The following is a 17,348-nucleotide window of genomic DNA, read 5'->3' as shown; positions in this document are numbered from 1 at the left end:
GTGTACCGATTAATGAATGAACAAATGAATGAATTCTTCAAATATCATTTCAAATTTTTCCTCCTCTGTGAACACTAGGCCCTCCCCTTTCTGAAAATTGAGAAGTTCTTTACCCTGTACTCCCACTTTAACTTGTATACTCCTCCATAATAGCTAATCCATAGTGACTGCTATTATTATTATTACCTTTTTCTTTTTTTTAAGGATTCATCCAGAGATATTAGGGAGGCTCTTCATGAACTCTTATGTTGCACTAATGTTTCAACCAAAGAAGGGATTCATCTTGCACTGGTGGAGCTGCTGAAAAATTTAACCAAGTACCCTACTGATAGGGACTCCATATGGAAGTAAGGATTTTTTTTGCTCATTTGTTCGCTGAGTCTGATAATATGGTAAATGTACAATGTTGACGTTACTTAGTGGATCATCATAGATTGGGTATGGCCTTCAATTTAGTCTTCAATTTAGAAACCTGATTCAACATAACTATACTCTCAAGAGTCTGGTTCCTAAATTGAATATCACATCTTAGGTTATTCATTTGTCCATCCATCCACCTAGCAAATATTATGTGCCTGCTGTGTGCTTACTGTGTGCCAAGCCCTGTGGTAAGTTTTGGAGGTACAGAGATGAGTCGATTAGATTTCCTTTTCCTCTTACATAGTGTTAGTCACTCTTTGTCTGTTTCCATCATTGTAGAGATTAAAGGGAGGGTGAGTATTTGGTCTTCAGATGGAAAATCACAATCATATTTTCCCCTGATTACCTCTAGCTTTACTGGCTAGAGTCAAGCTTAACACTGTTCATGAATTGCTGTTTGAGGAGCTACTTGCATACATTTAATATAAAATGTGCGTTGTTGTACTCCACATATTTCAATGAGCTTATGTGATGAGATCACTGCAAATATATGATTTATTTATTTTCAAAAAAAATTGTTATTAAAAGTCGAAAAACTGTGGGTCAAATCAGGTGCTTGGAAGACATACTAAGAACTAAAAATGCCAGGGAATCTTGCTCTAGGTAACGTTTTCGATACCTGGTTTTCTGTTTTGCCATTTCTTCATGTTTGTTCAGTCCAATTCAGCTCAATTCATTGTACATTTATTGAGTGTCTTCAAGGAGCATTCAGTCATTTGGGCTGTGGGGATACAATGTCCCCTGAGGCACAGTGAGTAAATGGGCTGAGAGAGGTCAGAAAACTAGTGAATTAAGTTCTTTGAGACAGAACTGGAGAAAAGTGTACTTTCCTAACAGTATCAAGTGTTTTAAATGTGATGCCTTTCATACCCCATCAGTTTGTTCATGGGGTTTGTTTTCTCTCTTTTGCTGGTCTTCTTATTCTCCAGTCCTTGGTGAAGTCTCATCTTCTTTGTGCAGCTTTCTCCGATCATAGTGATCCCTTCTACCTTTGACAGGTAGAAAGCAGGGTATCATTCATTTGATAGTTCATTACCTTATAGTGTTAGTCATCTTTGCCTCAGTTAGATTATAAACTCAGTGCGGACATTAAATTAAGGTTTATATTTATTTTCAATTCAACACACCTCTACACCAGAACTTAATTAAAAATAACAAAAAAGCATAAATACCAGCACACATGTAGTTCTTTATAACTTATAAAGGGCCTTTGTGTAGTCATAGTAGTTAACTAATAGCCAATTAATAATAGCTAACTAATAGTTAATTGAGTTCTTATTATATAATGGCAGACACCTTGCTAAGTACTTTTCACTCATTATCTCATTTAATCCTTATAGCAACTGTATGAGGTAATTATATTTAATCTCATTTGTAGGTAAACATATATCTGCTCAAGGCCACAGAGTTATTAAGTTTCCTGTTTCAGATCAGATCTCTTCTGATTCTAGAACTTCACCCAGGATATCAGTTAGAATGCTTTTGTCTACAAGTAACAGAAAATCTGATTAAAAGTGCCTTAAACAGTAAGGTCTAATTTTTTTGCATAACAAGAAGTCAGAAAGTTGATTTCAGGATTGGTCATTCAACAGCTTAACAGGGCTAGTACTCTGGTTGACTTCTTTGCAGTTCTCTTGGCTTTCTCCTCATAGTTGCAATATGGCTACCTGATAAGACAATATCTTAAGACAGAAAGAAAAGGACATTCCCTCCATGCACTTCTCTTTTTTAAAAATTTTATTGAAGTATAGTTGATTTACAATGTTGTGTTAATTTCTGCTGTACAGCAAAGTGATTCAGTTATACATATATGTATATTATTTTTCATTTTCTTTCCCATTATGGTTTATCACAGGATATTGAATATAGTTCCCTGTGCTATACAATAGGACCTTGTTTATCCATCCTATATGTAATAGTTCGCATTTGCTAATCCCAAACTCCCAATACTTCGCTCCCCCACCCCCCTTCCCAACCACAAATCTGTTCTCTGTATCTGTGAGTCTGTTTCCGTTTCATAGATATGTTCATTTGTATGCACTTCATTTGATTAGGAAGACATTCCTGAGAAGCTCTGCAGCAGACTTCCCCTCTTGTCCCATTGACCAGAACTGGGTTACTTGACTACCTGCAAAGCAGTCTCTGTAAAATGGGCTTGGGATTGCCATGATGAGTTTAGACCAGTTGTGGTTGAGCCCTTGGGCTAGGCCTACCTTCATTGAGCACTTTGCTACTTACCTGATACCTGAGTAAAATCAGGGTTCTCTTGGCAAGGAAGCTGGGGGAAATGGTTGTTAGTTAAATAACTTGTAGTAATATCTGTCATATCAGCTCTCTGTCTTCATAATAACCAAGTTTTTAGATGAATTAACTTGAGTTCTGGAATAATTGAATGACTTATCTGAAGTCATAGAGGTAACAAAAGTAGATGGTTGAGAATTTGTAATTCTGAGTCAGGTTTTCTGATTCCAATTCTCAGTACTTTTTAAAAAAGAGGTTTGCTTGTTTCTCATTTTGCTTGTTTCAGATGCTTGAAGTTTCTGGGAAGTCGGCATCCAACCCTGGTGCTTCCCTTGGTGCCTGAGCTCCTGAGCACCCACCCGTTTTTTGACACAGCTGAACCAGACATGGATGATCCAGCTTGTATCCTCTGCTGATTTAGCAGGGAATTTTGGCATCTTTTTCTGCAGTATAGCCTGGATGGTCTGAGGGTTTTGTTTTGTTTTGTTGTTATTTTTCTTTCTCATTTCTTTTAGTTAAAAGTATATCCTGAGGGAGCCTAATGGTTATTTTCCTCAGCTTTTATTCTTATATTCACAGTAATTCAACTTTGCCATTTAATACTAATACTAAATTTTAACCATTTATTGAGCATCTACTACATTCCACATACTGTTTAAATGCTTCATACATTTTTATCACTGATCTGCAAACAACCCTGGAAGGAGGTATTATTCCCTGCTTACGGATGAGGAACTGAGGCTCAGAGAGGCTAAGTACCTCTCTAAGCAGCAAATCTGGGATTCAAAGCCAGACAGACATCTTTGGTTTTAAAGCCTGTGGACTTTTCCCTATGTCTTATTCTGTGCTTAATTTGATCTGCAGCCTGAAGGAGGGGATGGGCTGAGCTAGGCTGCATGATTACTCTAGCCCTGATACAAGTTCAAGGGGGTTGTGATAGCTTTGGGCAGCATGCCATGCCGTCGGGTTGTTTTCCAGTAATGGGAATACATTTACATCAGTACATCCATACTCTCCCGTGGTTCTTTTCACTCTATAACACGTCCTTGGTGAGGTTTAGTGGGGTATTTATTGAGATACAGGGATCAGCCAAATAACTGGCTTTTGTGATGACCATTGTATTCTCTCTTAATTCTTTTTATTTTCACAGGGCATTTGGAGAATTCTTTAAAAGATCTGTGTAATTGATGTGCTAACCAATGCCTGACTCTGTGTTTACATCTAAAAAAGGCACGTCCTTGACCTTACCTCTAAAGGTGCAATACTATGACTATTTGAAATTCAGCTCATCAGAGAGGCTTGTGGGCTAGGTGTTATTACAAATCACACAGGACATATTAAAGTGCCCTGAAATCTGAAGCCCCTTTCACGTTAAAAAAAAATACTAAACATTTTTGGAAGCCTAATGTTAAGATATTTTTCTGGGTAGTTGGAGAATTGTGTTATTTAAGAAATATGTTTGGCTGTGAATAACAGAGATTGCCCCAAATGTATCTTAAATGTTAATTACAGTTTTTTTTTTTTTCTCAATGTAAAAGAAGTCTGGAGGTAAGCAGTCTGGTATAGTAGTTCCACATTATTCTTGGTGATCTAGGCTCCTTCCATTTTTCTGTTCCTCCATTTTCAGTTGTCCAAAATTATTGCTAGAGCTCCAGTCATCAGGTCCAGGTTCTAGGCAGGAAGTCAGAGGATATTTGGAATAAAATCAATATTCTATTAGTAAGGAAAAAGGGAACAATGGATACTGGGTAGGCAAATAGCACACTCTGCCATAGAGATACATACAGAAGATTGGAAGGTATGTTTATCTTGTGTTTTTAATTTCTGATTTTCCCTCTGTTACAAAATATACATAGAAAGAAAACTTTTAAAAGTAGAAAGAGGAAATTTAATATGTAACACCCAGAGTCTTAATAGCCAATGTAATTGACTTAATATTTTGTTGTGTTTCCTCCTCCCTTTTAATTTAATTTAATTTTTTTTGCGGTACGTGGGCCTCTCACTGTTGTGGCGTCTCCTGTTGCGGGGCACAGGCTCCGGACGCGCAGGCTCAGTGGCCATCGCTCACGGGCCCAGCCGCTTTGCGGCATGTGGGATCTTCCTGGACCGAGGCACAAACCTGCATCCCCTGCATTGGCAGGCGGACTCTCAACCACTGCGCCACCAGGGAAGCCCTCCTCCTCCCTTTTTAAAAGCTTGGGTTTGGGATTTTGCTGTCATTTTATTTTTTAACATTTTATTTCATCAACAAACATTTGATGATAGATAGCTGCTGTCATATATTGTCTATACATTTTAGAGTCTGCTTTTTTCACTTATAACAAAATGCTTATGATGCAATGTTAAAAATCTTTTATAAAGATAATTTTTAATTATTGCGTAATACTCCATCAAGTAGATGAAACACAAGTTATTTAATCATTCTCCTGGTTTTGGACATTTAGGTTGTTACTGATTATTTGCTACTGTAAATGATTCTCTGCCATTTGATTTTGAGATGTGGAGTTACTCAACATTCGTAAGACTCATATCTGGTACCAAATTATTACTCCAAGGAATTGTGCCAGTATATACTTTAGTAGGCATTGTACCAGAAGTTCCTATTTGTTAGTATTCTTGACAGCAGACATTATTTTAAAAAACCTTTCTTTGGTAATTGGAGGGGTAATTGGGGTAATTTGGAGTGAGGTAATGTATCTCTTTGAATTTGCATTTCTTTGTTAGAAAATTGTAGTCATTTAACAGGAATTTGGGGGGTTAGAAGTAGAGGCACCAAATTCTGGCCAAGCTCAACCTTTTATACCTCCAAGTTTACTTAACCCACTTATTTATCAGACATTGCAGTTTTGGTTCTTATTTTCAATGCTGCTAAAACCTGTCCAACAATGCCTGCATTGTTCTCAGATCATACCTTCAGACACTATGCCTACCTCCGAGACAGTCTTTCTCATCTTGTTCCTGCCTTGAGGGTATGTTGAAAACATCTTTCGTTCTTGTTTTTGGTTTTTTGATTTTTAGTCCGTGTGGTGGTTAAGTGGCAGAAAGCAGACTGTGTATTCTCTGAAAACACATTCATTAATTATCTTTCTCTCTTGGGCTTTCTTCTGTTGTTTTGTACTTTTCTCTGAATCTTTTTTTGTTTTTTAATAAATTTATTTATTTTTGGCTGCTTTGGGTCTTTGTTGCTCTGCGTGGGCTTTCTCTAGTTGCAGAGAGCGGGGCTACTCTTCGTTGTGGTGTGTGGGCTTCTTATTGTGGTGGCTTCTTTTGTTGCAGAGCACAGGCTCTAGGCACATGGGCTTCAGTAGTTGTGGCACACGGGCTCAGTAGCTGTGGCTCACAGGCTCTAGAGCACAGGCTCAGTAGTCGTGGCTCACGGGCTCTAGAGTGCAGGCTCAGTAGTCATGGTGCGCAGGCTTAATTCCTTTGCGGCATGTGGGATCCTCCTGGACCAGGGCTCGAACCTGTCTCCCCTGCATCGGCAGGCGGATTCTTAACCACTGTGCCACCAGGGAAGTCCCTGCTCTGAATCTTTTAAGAAGATTCATTTTTTAAATGTCCCTGGGTCTAGGGGCAGGACAGGAATAAAGACACAGACGTAGAGAATGGACTTGAGGACATGGGGAGGGGGAAGGGTAAGCTGGGACGAAGTGAGACAGTGTCATGGACATATATACACTACCATGTAAAATAAATAGCTAGTGGGAAGCAACCACATAGCACAGGGAGATCAGTTCGGTGCTTTGTGACCACCTAGAGGGGTGGGATAGGGAGGGTGGGAGGGAAATGCAAGAGGGAGGAGATTTGGGGATGGATATATGTATACGTATAGCTGATTCACTTTGTTATAAAGCAGAAACTAGCATACCATTGTAAAGCAATTATACTCCAATAAAGATGTTAAAAAAAATGTCCCTGGGTTATTGATTATGTTATATTAGGCAAGAAGAAGAAATCTGGAACAACATATTTTAAATCAAGGATAAGATTGTGTTATATCTTAATAATTACATAAAGCTATGATTCTCAGCAAGTTTTTTTTTTTGGTTGCGGGTCTTAGTTGCAGCAGACAGGCTTCCTAGTTGCGGCATGCGTGTGGGATCTAGTTCCCTGACCAGGGATCGAACCCGGGGCCCCTGCATTGGGAGCGCAGAGTGTTATCCACTGCACCAGCAGGGAACTCCCAAGTTTATTTTATTTATTTTTTTTAGAAAAAAATTTTAATGAACTATAATGATAATAATAGCAAACACTTACTGAATGCTGTGTGCAGGCACTTTTCTAAGCTCTTTATTTGTATTTACTCACCCCTGCTTAAGTAACTCTAAATGACTTTATTTAGAATAATATATGTACATGGTTAGAAAATTTAAACTATATAGAAGATACAAAGTTAAAAGTAAAATCCTTTTTGCTCTCCCTTCCTCATCCCTTTCTTGAAAGGTAGCCACTTTTAACAGTAAGAACAAGGATTATAATTATCATCATAAAAAACATTTTTACAACATGCTATGTAAACTTATTTGGGAATAAATCATCACTCTTCTATGAAGTGAATGATCAAATAAAGGTTAAAAATAAATGTGACTACAGATTAATTTTTAGTCCTATTTCTGTGGTTAGCCCATTTATTTCAGTTAGCAATAGAAAATAATGTTATACCATTCTCTTTTCTTTTTCTCCTTGCAGCTGTGGCTGTATTCGGTAGACCATGTTCGTTTTCTCTCTCTCTTTCCCTTTCTCCCACTTAAGCTGAGGAAGGAGAAGAAGGTTGTTTACAGAATTATCTAGCTTTTTTTTTTTTTTTTTACCATTTCTTTGTTTGGTTCACATTTTTTTCCTGGTTTCTTCGTGTTACTAAAAACTGAGCCACAGGAGTTGGTTTTTTTTTTTTTTTTTTTTTAAGCCAGAGAATTTGATGGTGCTGTAACCCCACTGTGTTTGCTTAGTTACCAGGTAGAAAACTAGTGTCATCAGCTCTTTCTCCCAATATCATGCCTCATGAGGATCCTTCCCATCAGTTCCTGCAGCAGAGCCTTGAAAGGGTATACAGTCTTCAACACCTGGACCCTCAAGGAACTCAGGAGCTGCTAGAGTTCACCATCAGGTGAGGTGATTGACCATCCCTTTCCTTTGACACAGTTAACGTTGTTATGCTTGGCTTGATCCTTTTGATTTCTAATGTTGGTTATAGGCTAGTTTTTCTGACTGTGTTGACAGGATTTTCTGATGTTTTTATTTGGATTAGATTGTGGTTTAAGCATATTACAAAGAAAAGCTTTGTGTTCATGACAAGATTGATGATTAGTACAAAACTAGAAAGAGTTACAAAGAACCTGTTTTCAATTTTTCTTACCTTATATTAGTTAGGGTAACAGAAAATGCAAGTAACAGTGGCTTAAACAGGATAAAAGGTTAATTGTTTCTCATAGGCGGACAGAGCTGAGATGGCTGATGACCTAGACTCATTCTTTCTTATTTCTCCATCTTTTGCATCAAGTGGCCTTTGGCTGAAGATCCAAACTTTAACCATCCCCTTTGTAATCCAGCCTCTAGGAAAAAGGAAAGAGCAGAAGGGCATCATTTCTACAACCACTCCCTTTTAAAGACACTTCCCCAATTTGCATGTTCTAATTTTACTTGTGTCCCATTGACTAGAACTTAAGTCACATGGCTATATCTAGCTGTAAGGAGCTAGGAAAGGTAGTCTTTGTTCTGGGTGAGCAGTGCTTAGTTAACACTTAGTGACTCTGTTACTAAGGAAGAAGGGAAGGATATCGAGAACAATCAGCAGAGTCTGCCAGGCCCTATTAGTATGTCCTGAATGATTTGAAAAGAAATGAAACCCATTTGCCTTTATTTTTTTTTAATTTTTAAAATGAATTTATTTATTTATTTTTGGCTGCGTTGGGTCTTAGTTGCTGCACGCGGGCTTTCTCTGGTTGTGGCGAGCGGGGGCTACTCTTCGTTGCGGAGCACGGGCTCTAGGCGTGCGGGCTTCAGTAGTTGTGGCACATGGACTTTGTTGCTCTGCAGCATGTGGGATCTTTCTGGACCAGGGCTCGAACCCGTGTCCCCTGCCTCGGCAGGAGGATTCTTGACCACTGAGCCACCAGGGAAGCCCCCCATTTGCCTTTAGCAAAGACAATATCTGTCTGCTTTTGTAAATAAGGTTTGATTGAAACACAGCCACATTCATTCGTTTAGGTACTGTCTATGGCTGCTTTCATTGCTGCAGTGGTAGATTGAGTAGTTACCACAGAGACTATATGGACTACAAAGCCTAAAATGTTTACTATGTGACCCTTTTCAGAAAAAGTTTGCTGACCCTGAAGTGATGCCTGGATTACATTTTCTTTCTCATCTGCTCCCTCACCAATGTGATTAAATTTAGAAGCTGCTACTGAAGTTTTTGGCCCTGAGCCCAGGAAAAAAAGCTCTACTTCCCCACTCAGCCACACCTAAATAAACATTTAAGTTTTGTCCTTGACAGTTTTCTATCCAGTTGGCACTGAGAAGGTACAAAATGCACAAAAGCAAGCCAATTTGGTCATCACCTGCAGTGCTGGCTATTAGTAGGTACTCAGTAGACACCCAGGTTTGAGTCACTCTTATGATCTGGATTTTATGAGGTGATAGTCCTGTTGGGCTTTGGGCTGGTCAGACCGCAGTTCTAGTGCTGTGGTCAGTCCCGGGCACTATGTTTCTAGGTAAGTGCATTCTGAGAAAGGTGGCCAGGATGGTGAAAGATCTGAAAAGGAAAGCCGATGGTGCAGCAGTTACTGATGACCTACTGTGTTTTACAAATATTATTGCATTTAGATGTTGTTAACCATTTTACAATGAAGAAATAGAAATTTGGGGAAATGAAGCAATTTGCTAGGAAGTAGCAGAACTGGGATTTAAATCTAGCTTTGTTTGACTCTAAAATTGTTGCTGTCTGATATGCAGCAGTGAAGGGGATTCTTTTATCAGTGGAGGTACGTCAGATGATCCCTGGGGTTCTTCAGAATTTACATTTTTCCGTAGTTGCTGAAAAGTGAAATGTTAGTCAGAATTTCATACAGAAGTTTCTCTGATTAGGACTCTGGCCGTTTACTTGTTAGTACTAGTATCAAACAAACTTCACCGTCAAACACATTGTCCTTTGTTGTAATCTAAGCAGCCGTGTCACCCAAATAAGATTTCACCTCACTGCTGTAGTTCAGTGAGGACCCTGGGGGGATGATTTTTTTGGTTTGTTTTTAGAACTTGACATAACTACTTTGTCTTCACCACTGTATTTTGGGTGCCTTATTTAGGAGCTTAGTAAATATTTGTTGAAAACTCTGGTTATGATGGCTTAACCAGGAATGAAGACTTTTATTATTTTTATAGATGGCATTTTCTTCTGGTCATACCTCATCTTCAGTTGCATGGATTTAATCTTTTATAAGGCTCCACTATCCTTGATCATAGTAAGAGCTGCTGTCTGTTAAGTGCCCACTCTTCTGTTTTATGTACATTATTTCATTGAATTTGAAAACAATTCCATGAGAATTATCCAATTTTTACAATGAGTGAGGGAGCTGGAGTTCATTAGTTTGTTATATGGTTTTTTAGTGCCAAGCATTGTGCTAGGCAGAAGGGATACAATAGTAAACAAGACATAGTCTCTGCTGCAAGGGATCTTACAGCCTGGTTGGGGAAATAGCTAGGTAAACAGGCAATGCAGTATTGTGCTTTCCACACAATACATTAAGTACAGGGTTTTCTAGAAGACAGAAGGGGGTACCTAACCCTTCCTTTCATGGTTTAAGCAATGACCAGAAGAATGACTAGAAATTAGTCAAGTGAAGGAGGGAGAAGACTGTCAAAGACAAGGAATAGCAAAGCCCTGGACTAGAACATAGGTTTTTCCAGCCCTTCCATCTTGTCACACTGCTTTGTTTCTGCATAAACAGTCTGTATGACATGAAGGATCTGGTATAGTGAGATTTAAAATCCAAAGACTTGTTTCAAATCAAAGAGGAAATCAGAAAAATACCTGGAGAAAAAATGAAAACAAAAGTACAAAAATCGAAAACCTATGGGATGCAGCAAAAGCAGTTCTTAGAGGGAAGTTTATAGCGATACAAACTTACCTCAGGAATCAAGAAAAATCTCAGAACAACCTAACTTTACACCTAAAGCAACCATAGAAAGAAGAACAAACAAAACCCAGAGTTAGTAGAAGGAAGGAAATCATAAAGATCAGAGCAGAAATAAATGAAAAAGAGATTAAAAGAACAATAGAAAAGATTGATAAAACTAAAAGCTGATTCTTTAAAAAAAAATAAAATTGATAACCCTTTAGCCAGACTCATCAGGAAAAAACGGGAGAGGGCCCAAACCAATCAGAAATGAAAAGGAGAAGTTAACAACCAACACCACAGAAATACAAAAGATCATGAGAGACTACTATGAACCACTGTACACCAACAAAATAGACAACCTAGAAGAAATGGACAAATTCTTAGAAAGGTACAATCTCCCAAGACTGAACCAGGAAGAAATAGAAAATATGAACAGACCAATTACCAGTACTGAAGTTGAATCACTAATTTAAATATTCCCAACAAACGAAAGTCCAGGACCAGATGGCTTCACAGGTGAATTCCATCAAACATTTGGAGAAGAGTTAGCACCTGTCCTTCTGAAACTATTCCAAAACATTTTAGAGGAAGGAACACTTCCAAACTCATTCTATGAGGCCACCGTCACCCTGATACCCAAACTAGAAAAGGTATCACAAAAAAATAAAATTACAGGCCAATATCACTGATGAAAATAGATGCAAAAATCCTCAACAAAATACTAGCAAACTAAATCTAACAATACATTAAAAGGATCATCCTTCACGATCAAGTGGGATTGATTCCAGGGATGCAAGGATTTTTCAATATCTGCAAATCAATCAATGTGATACACCACAATAACAAATTGAAGAATAAAAACCATATAATCATCTCTATAGATAACAGAGAGCTTTTGATAGAATGGAACATCCACTTCTGATAAAAACACTACAGAAAGCAGGCATAGAGGGAATATACCTCAATATCATAAAGGCCGTATATGACAAACCTGCCGCCAACATCATACTCAGTGGTGAAAAGCTGAAAGCATTCCCTCTAAGATCAGGAAAAAGAGGATGCCCACTCTCACCACGGATCTTCCCGGACCGGGGCACGAACCCGTGTCCCCTGCATTGGCAGGCGGACTCTCAACCACTGCGCCACCAGGGAAGCCCCACTCTCACCACTTTTATTCAACATAGTTTGACATACGGATGGCTAACAGGCACATGAAAAGGTACTCAACATTACTAATTATTAGAGACTGCAAATCAAAACTACAGTGAGATACTGTCACCTCACACTGGTCAGAATGGCCATCATCAAAAAGTCTACAAATACTAAATGATGGAGAGTGTATAGAGAAAAGGAACCCTCCTACAGTTTGTGGGAACGTAAATTGGTACAGCCACTGTGGAGAACAGTATAAGCTCTAGTGTAATGTAAACATGAATTTTATATGCTGGGAAACCAAAAAACTTGCGTGCCTAGCTAGCTTTATTGTGATATTTGCTTTATTTGTGGTGGTCTGGAACTGAACCCACAATTTTCCGAAGTATGCCTGTAATTGCAGTTCACATTGTAAGGATTAAATGAGCTCAAATAAGGAAACACCTAGCACATCTAGTACAGTGCACATAGGAGGTGCTTTTTTGTACCTTTTTCATTAAAGAGTCCATAGTCTCCTGATGGATGTCTAAACTGAGGCTTCCTGAGGATCGTGGGCATAAAGAAATAAAGAGAATAGGTGTCTCTGTTGCTGCTCATGTTGAGTCCACAACAGCAGCCAGACATGGGGCTGGAGGATGAGCAAAGGATGCTGACTGGATCCAGAGATCCCAAGGAGAAGGAAGAGGAGGAGGAGGAATTAGTGGATCCCCTAACAGCAGCGAGAGAGCAATGCGGGCAGCTGGAGAAATGTGTAAAGGCTTGGGAGCGGCTAGAGCTCTGTGATGAGCATGTATCCTCCAGGTCACTGACAGAGGAGGATTGCGCAGAGGAGGTCTTTGCCTTCTTGCATGCAAGGGACCACTGCGTGGCCCCCAAACTCTTTAAAGCTTGGAATAAGTGTGCCGATTCATTCACCCCAGCCTTCATCACCTGAGCGTCGGGATATTTCCTTATGGTTTTGAACATGCCATTTGTTTCTTATTTGTATAACTAAGTTCATGTGAACCTCAAGGATTTTGGCTTAGGCAGGTAGCTTCCGTGTAATTATCAGTGATTCCATCTTAATGAAGTCCAGTGGTCAGCAAAAAAAAAAAAAAAAGAGATACAGAGAGGAAACACTGGGACACAGAGCTTTTTGAGCAGGGCTGCCAAGTTTCTATTTTTGTTTGTATAATAGTTCAGATTTCCCATGGCTAGTTGGGTTGCATCTTGTTTTGTGCAATTCAGAACAAATGCTACAGGGCAAGGGTGGTAGAATGACTTAACACATGGGGGCAGTCAGCTAATGTATAGTCAGCTGGTCAGTGTTCTCTATAATGTAGCAGAAGGCAGAATCTTTCTGGAGATGAAATGGTTCAGGCGTAGAATGATTCAGGGCCATCTTTTGCAAGAGAGACATCAGAGATGCGAAAGGGAGAGACCAGCTGGCCGCCAAAATAGGATTTTACAGTTATGGTTAGCTAGTGCAGGGTCTTACCTTTTATTGTGCTTGATTCCCACACATGAGCAGGCTCTCCGGGATTAGCTCAAATCACCAAAACTCAAAAGAGTCGGTATATAAGCCACAGACCCCAATTTCTTCAGTCACTTTGGAAATAATTCATTTTTGCCCCTTTCCAGGGCATCTCCTTTCTTGTATCAAGGTTCTCAGGAGGCAGCATTAGCTATCAGAAAGTTGCCTGAAATAAGAGGGAGGGGCTTAGTCCAATGGACAATTTTGTACAGGCTGCTATGAAACCTGATATAGTATCCCAGCCCTGAAACAGTTAAATTCTCTCATGAGCCAGATCTTTAGGTTTCCCACAGTTATCATTTCTATGTGAAATTTTGATACGACATTAAAAAACAAAGCAGCTTTCTACGAATTTTTTCTGAGATTGTTAGCTTGCTTGCTCGCACTCTCTCTCATTCTCCCTCTCTCTCCTCCCCAAAAAAGAAGAAGAAAGAAAAGAAAAACATTACTTTTTGTAGATGTGTAGCATATTTCCAAAAGAATTTAAAAGAAACTGGTATGGTAGTTGCCTCTGGAAAAGGTTACTGGTTAGCAGCACACAGGTATAGGAAAGTGGATTAATTTAATTATCTATCCTTTAGTATCTTTTGAATTCTGTTCCTTATTGGTGTAATTCTATAACTAGGTATGTATAACCTATTAAAAAAATCAAATGTTTCGAATCAGTAGTCCCAGCCCTGAACACAACTATTTTATGTGTGTGTACCACTTTCTGTACTCTTGTCCACAGGCAGATGTATTTAATATGGTTGCAATCACTTTGTCTATACCTATGTCCAGTTAGCATGCTTTAATTGTGAGTATCAGAAAACCTTATCTCAAATTAACTTATAATGGGTATTTATTTCTTCATATGAACAGAAATCAGAGGCATTTCTTAGTATGGTATGGTTAAGTAGTTCATTTATATCATTAAGGACCCAGTTTCTCTCTCTCTTTGGATTTTTCTTGTCCTCAACATTTGCTTTATCCCAAGGCTTTTTTTCTTTTAGAGTTACAGTATGACTGCCAGTGGTAATCAGGACTATAAAACATTCTTGTTCAGTCTAGTGAGAGAGAGAGACAGAGAGAGAGAAAGAGAAAATGAGTGATTCATAGACCACCATCAGACCTGCTTCAAGCATTGAATATAAGTCCTTCCATTAGGACTCATAAGGCCAACCTAGGTGACCTAACCAGGAAGATGATGTGTGCTAATTAGCTTAGTCCAGTCAGACTCTACCTGGATCTAGGTTTGGGGCACCTTCTCTTGAACAAAATCAGGTTCACTTAGTAAGGAAAAAGTGGAAAATTACTAACTAGGTAGGCAGCCAATGGAGCCCACTATGATACCTTAAAATTTTTTTTTCTGATGATATAAAACATACTTACCGATTGTATAAAACACTTGGAAAATAAAGCATAGTTAGGAGAGGGCACTAAAAAACACCCTAATACCTCTATCTAGAAAACAGGTTGCTCTGTTTTTTCATATTTCATATATGTGTGTATATATATATATGTATATGTGTGTGTATATATATATATATATATGGTTTTTACATAGTTGAGATCATATACCTTATTACCATATTATATTTTAATGGTTGTAGAATATTCCATTGACTGTATGTACAGTAATTTATTTAATAATTCCTCTACCGTTGGATATTTAAGTAGTTACTGGGTTTTACTATAACATAACAATGAATATTGCGGGGCATAAAGTATTTCATTTCTGTTGCATGTTTCCCTTAGAATTACTTCGTAGCATAAAGCTACTGATCAAAACTTTTGACTATATGTGTGACTTTTATAACGTAGTACAGTTCTGTTTTCCAGAAGAATTACAGCAGCTTAAACTGCTATCAAAGTGTAAGTGAAACAGTTTCATTATAACCACTTCAGCATTGAGTGCTGTCATTTAAAATTTTTTTACCAATTTACTAGGTATAAAGTGGTAAAAAGCTTTTGACATGATCTTTAATTGGTGTTATTCTTATTCTGTGTTTGGCTTGGGTTTTTATTTACTACAGGGATCTGCAAAGACTTGGAGAACTTCAGTCTGAATTGGCAGGAGTAGCTGACTTCTCTGCTACCTATCTTAGGTGTCAGCTTCTTCTCATCAAGGTTGGTTTGAATCCATTTTGTTCATGAGTGTGTTGCTAAGAATGCAGTTTAATGGACCCAGCAGTGTTTGAGGCTATAAGTAGAAAAATAACTGGTTTTATGCAACTGCTTAGCAATGGGGAAATTATGTACTCTGTAGTATAATTATATTTGCCTCTAATTAAAGAATTGTTAACTCATATAGGAATTTGAATTTTTTAATTTGAGAGAATTCCTTTATCATATAATTAGAGCAGGTTGGATAACCATTTGCATTAGAATACCAAGGATTTTAATTGTTTTTTAACAATTTGATTAGCAAAGATCTTATATAAACATTTGTATTTTATATATTTATATATTTCTAAATGCTAATTTCATTTGGTCAAAGCCAAATTAGTCAAAGGTTGATTTCATTGCTCTTAAGAGCTAATGACTTGCTGTCATTTCATACTAGGTAGTTAGAGTACATATATATACATACACAAAATTGGTACCCAAAAGCTGTTTTAGTTCCCTGAGTTGAAAACCAGTTAAACTAGCTCAATAGCTGTCAGCTTCTGCAGCAGAGTTCTGCTATAAATTTAGGCTTAGAATTTAGAAGAGCCCTTCTAACTTGATAAGACTTAACTTGGCTTTAGTTCTAAATGTGGTTAGTCTTCAAAGTTATTAAAGATATTTGACCAAAGTCAGAATAAATGGAGGCGTCAGAAATTATTTGCCACTGTAAGATATGTGAACTTAGGGTTTTGTAGGTGTGTGTATGCATGTGAAGATGAGTGTGTACACTGAAATAGTTTGGGATTTAAACAGTCCTTATTTGGCTAGATAGATTCTTTCAAATATATATGCCTGTGTAACCACCATCACGGTTAAGATATAGAAGATTTCCATTACCCCCCAAAGTTCTTTCATGTCCCTTTGCATAGTTATTTGGCTTTTCCAAGCTTCTGTGCAACAAGGCTAATAATAACTCTACCCAGGTAAGGATTGGTAGCAAGCAGTGCATGTGACAACCCTTGGTCTAGTGTCTGGTACACAGTGAGTGCCATGTCAGTGCTGGTCTTCTTCCTTCTTCCTTGGCTTGTTGTCTTCTAGATAGCAATACAAGAAGGCCTTTGAAAAGAATCCACTTTTCTTTAGTAGGAAAAGAGAAGAGATTACTCCTAAAAAGAACACAGAACTACGTTTTTTATTCAGCGTCGTGTAGGAGAAGCGTAGGTAAGGGACCCAGACTTAGAACCCAAGGCAGGCAAGTGTTTGATAGTAGGGGAGGAGCTAAATAAATCGTGGCACGTCCACTCAACAGTATATTCTGTAGCAGTAATGATCTTTATGAAGAATTATATAAGAACATGACCAAATGTGACATAATATTATGTACCCAAAGAAGCACACAAAATTATTTCTGCTTTCTGACTACAACTATATAAAAAAACATGCATATAGGAAGTGATTGGAAGCAAATATTTAAAAACAATAACTCTTAATGGTAATATGATTTAGGTTATTAAACAATTTCTATATCTATAATCTAGACCTGCCACTGTCAAATACAGTAGTCATTAGGTATGTGTGACCACTGAGCACTTTACATGTTCATGTTGAGGACTTCCCTGGTGGTGCAGTGGTTAAGAATCCGCCTGCCAATGCAGGGGACACGGGTTCGATCCCTGGTCTGGGAAGATCCCATGTGCTGCGGAGCAACTAAGCCCGTGCACCACAAGTACTGAGCCTGCGCTCTAGAGCCCACGAGCCACAACTACTGAGCCCAAATGGCACAACTACTGAATCCCACCCACCTAGAGCCCGTGCTTCGC

General features: G+C 38.4%; 2 protein-coding genes across 3 annotated transcripts in view; both read left to right on the top strand.

Annotated features, from left to right (window-relative positions):
• The window catches only part of INTS4 (integrator complex subunit 4), a 113,941-nt gene that overhangs the window by 75,760 nt on the left and 20,833 nt on the right, over nucleotides 1–17,348 (top strand). For both annotated transcript variants that reach the window (XR_009542477.1, XM_060160115.1), the window contains exons 12-16: nucleotides 205–347; nucleotides 2,948–3,063; nucleotides 5,497–5,630; nucleotides 7,611–7,768; nucleotides 15,456–15,549. Coding sequence is in view for 1 of the 2 variants with exons in the window: in XM_060160115.1 (XP_060016098.1) it covers nucleotides 205–347; nucleotides 2,948–3,063; nucleotides 5,497–5,630; nucleotides 7,611–7,768; nucleotides 15,456–15,549 (645 nt within the window). In the remaining variant the exon portion in view is untranslated. The remainder of the gene's footprint in view (nucleotides 1–204; nucleotides 348–2,947; nucleotides 3,064–5,496; nucleotides 5,631–7,610; nucleotides 7,769–15,455; nucleotides 15,550–17,348) is intronic.
• On the top strand, nucleotides 12,505–12,861 carry LOC132525914 (cytochrome b-c1 complex subunit 6, mitochondrial-like). The gene has a single exon (XM_060159491.1). The coding sequence runs from the start codon at nucleotides 12,523–12,525 to the stop codon at nucleotides 12,859–12,861; it is 339 nt and encodes a 112-aa protein (XP_060015474.1). The 5' UTR covers nucleotides 12,505–12,522.

This window comes from Lagenorhynchus albirostris, chromosome 9, assembly GCF_949774975.1.
Source record: "Lagenorhynchus albirostris chromosome 9, mLagAlb1.1, whole genome shotgun sequence".
NCBI lineage: Eukaryota > Metazoa > Chordata > Mammalia > Artiodactyla > Delphinidae > Lagenorhynchus > Lagenorhynchus albirostris.
The sequence above is the reverse complement of the archived record's forward strand: the minus strand, read 5'-3'. Positions and strand labels throughout refer to the sequence as shown.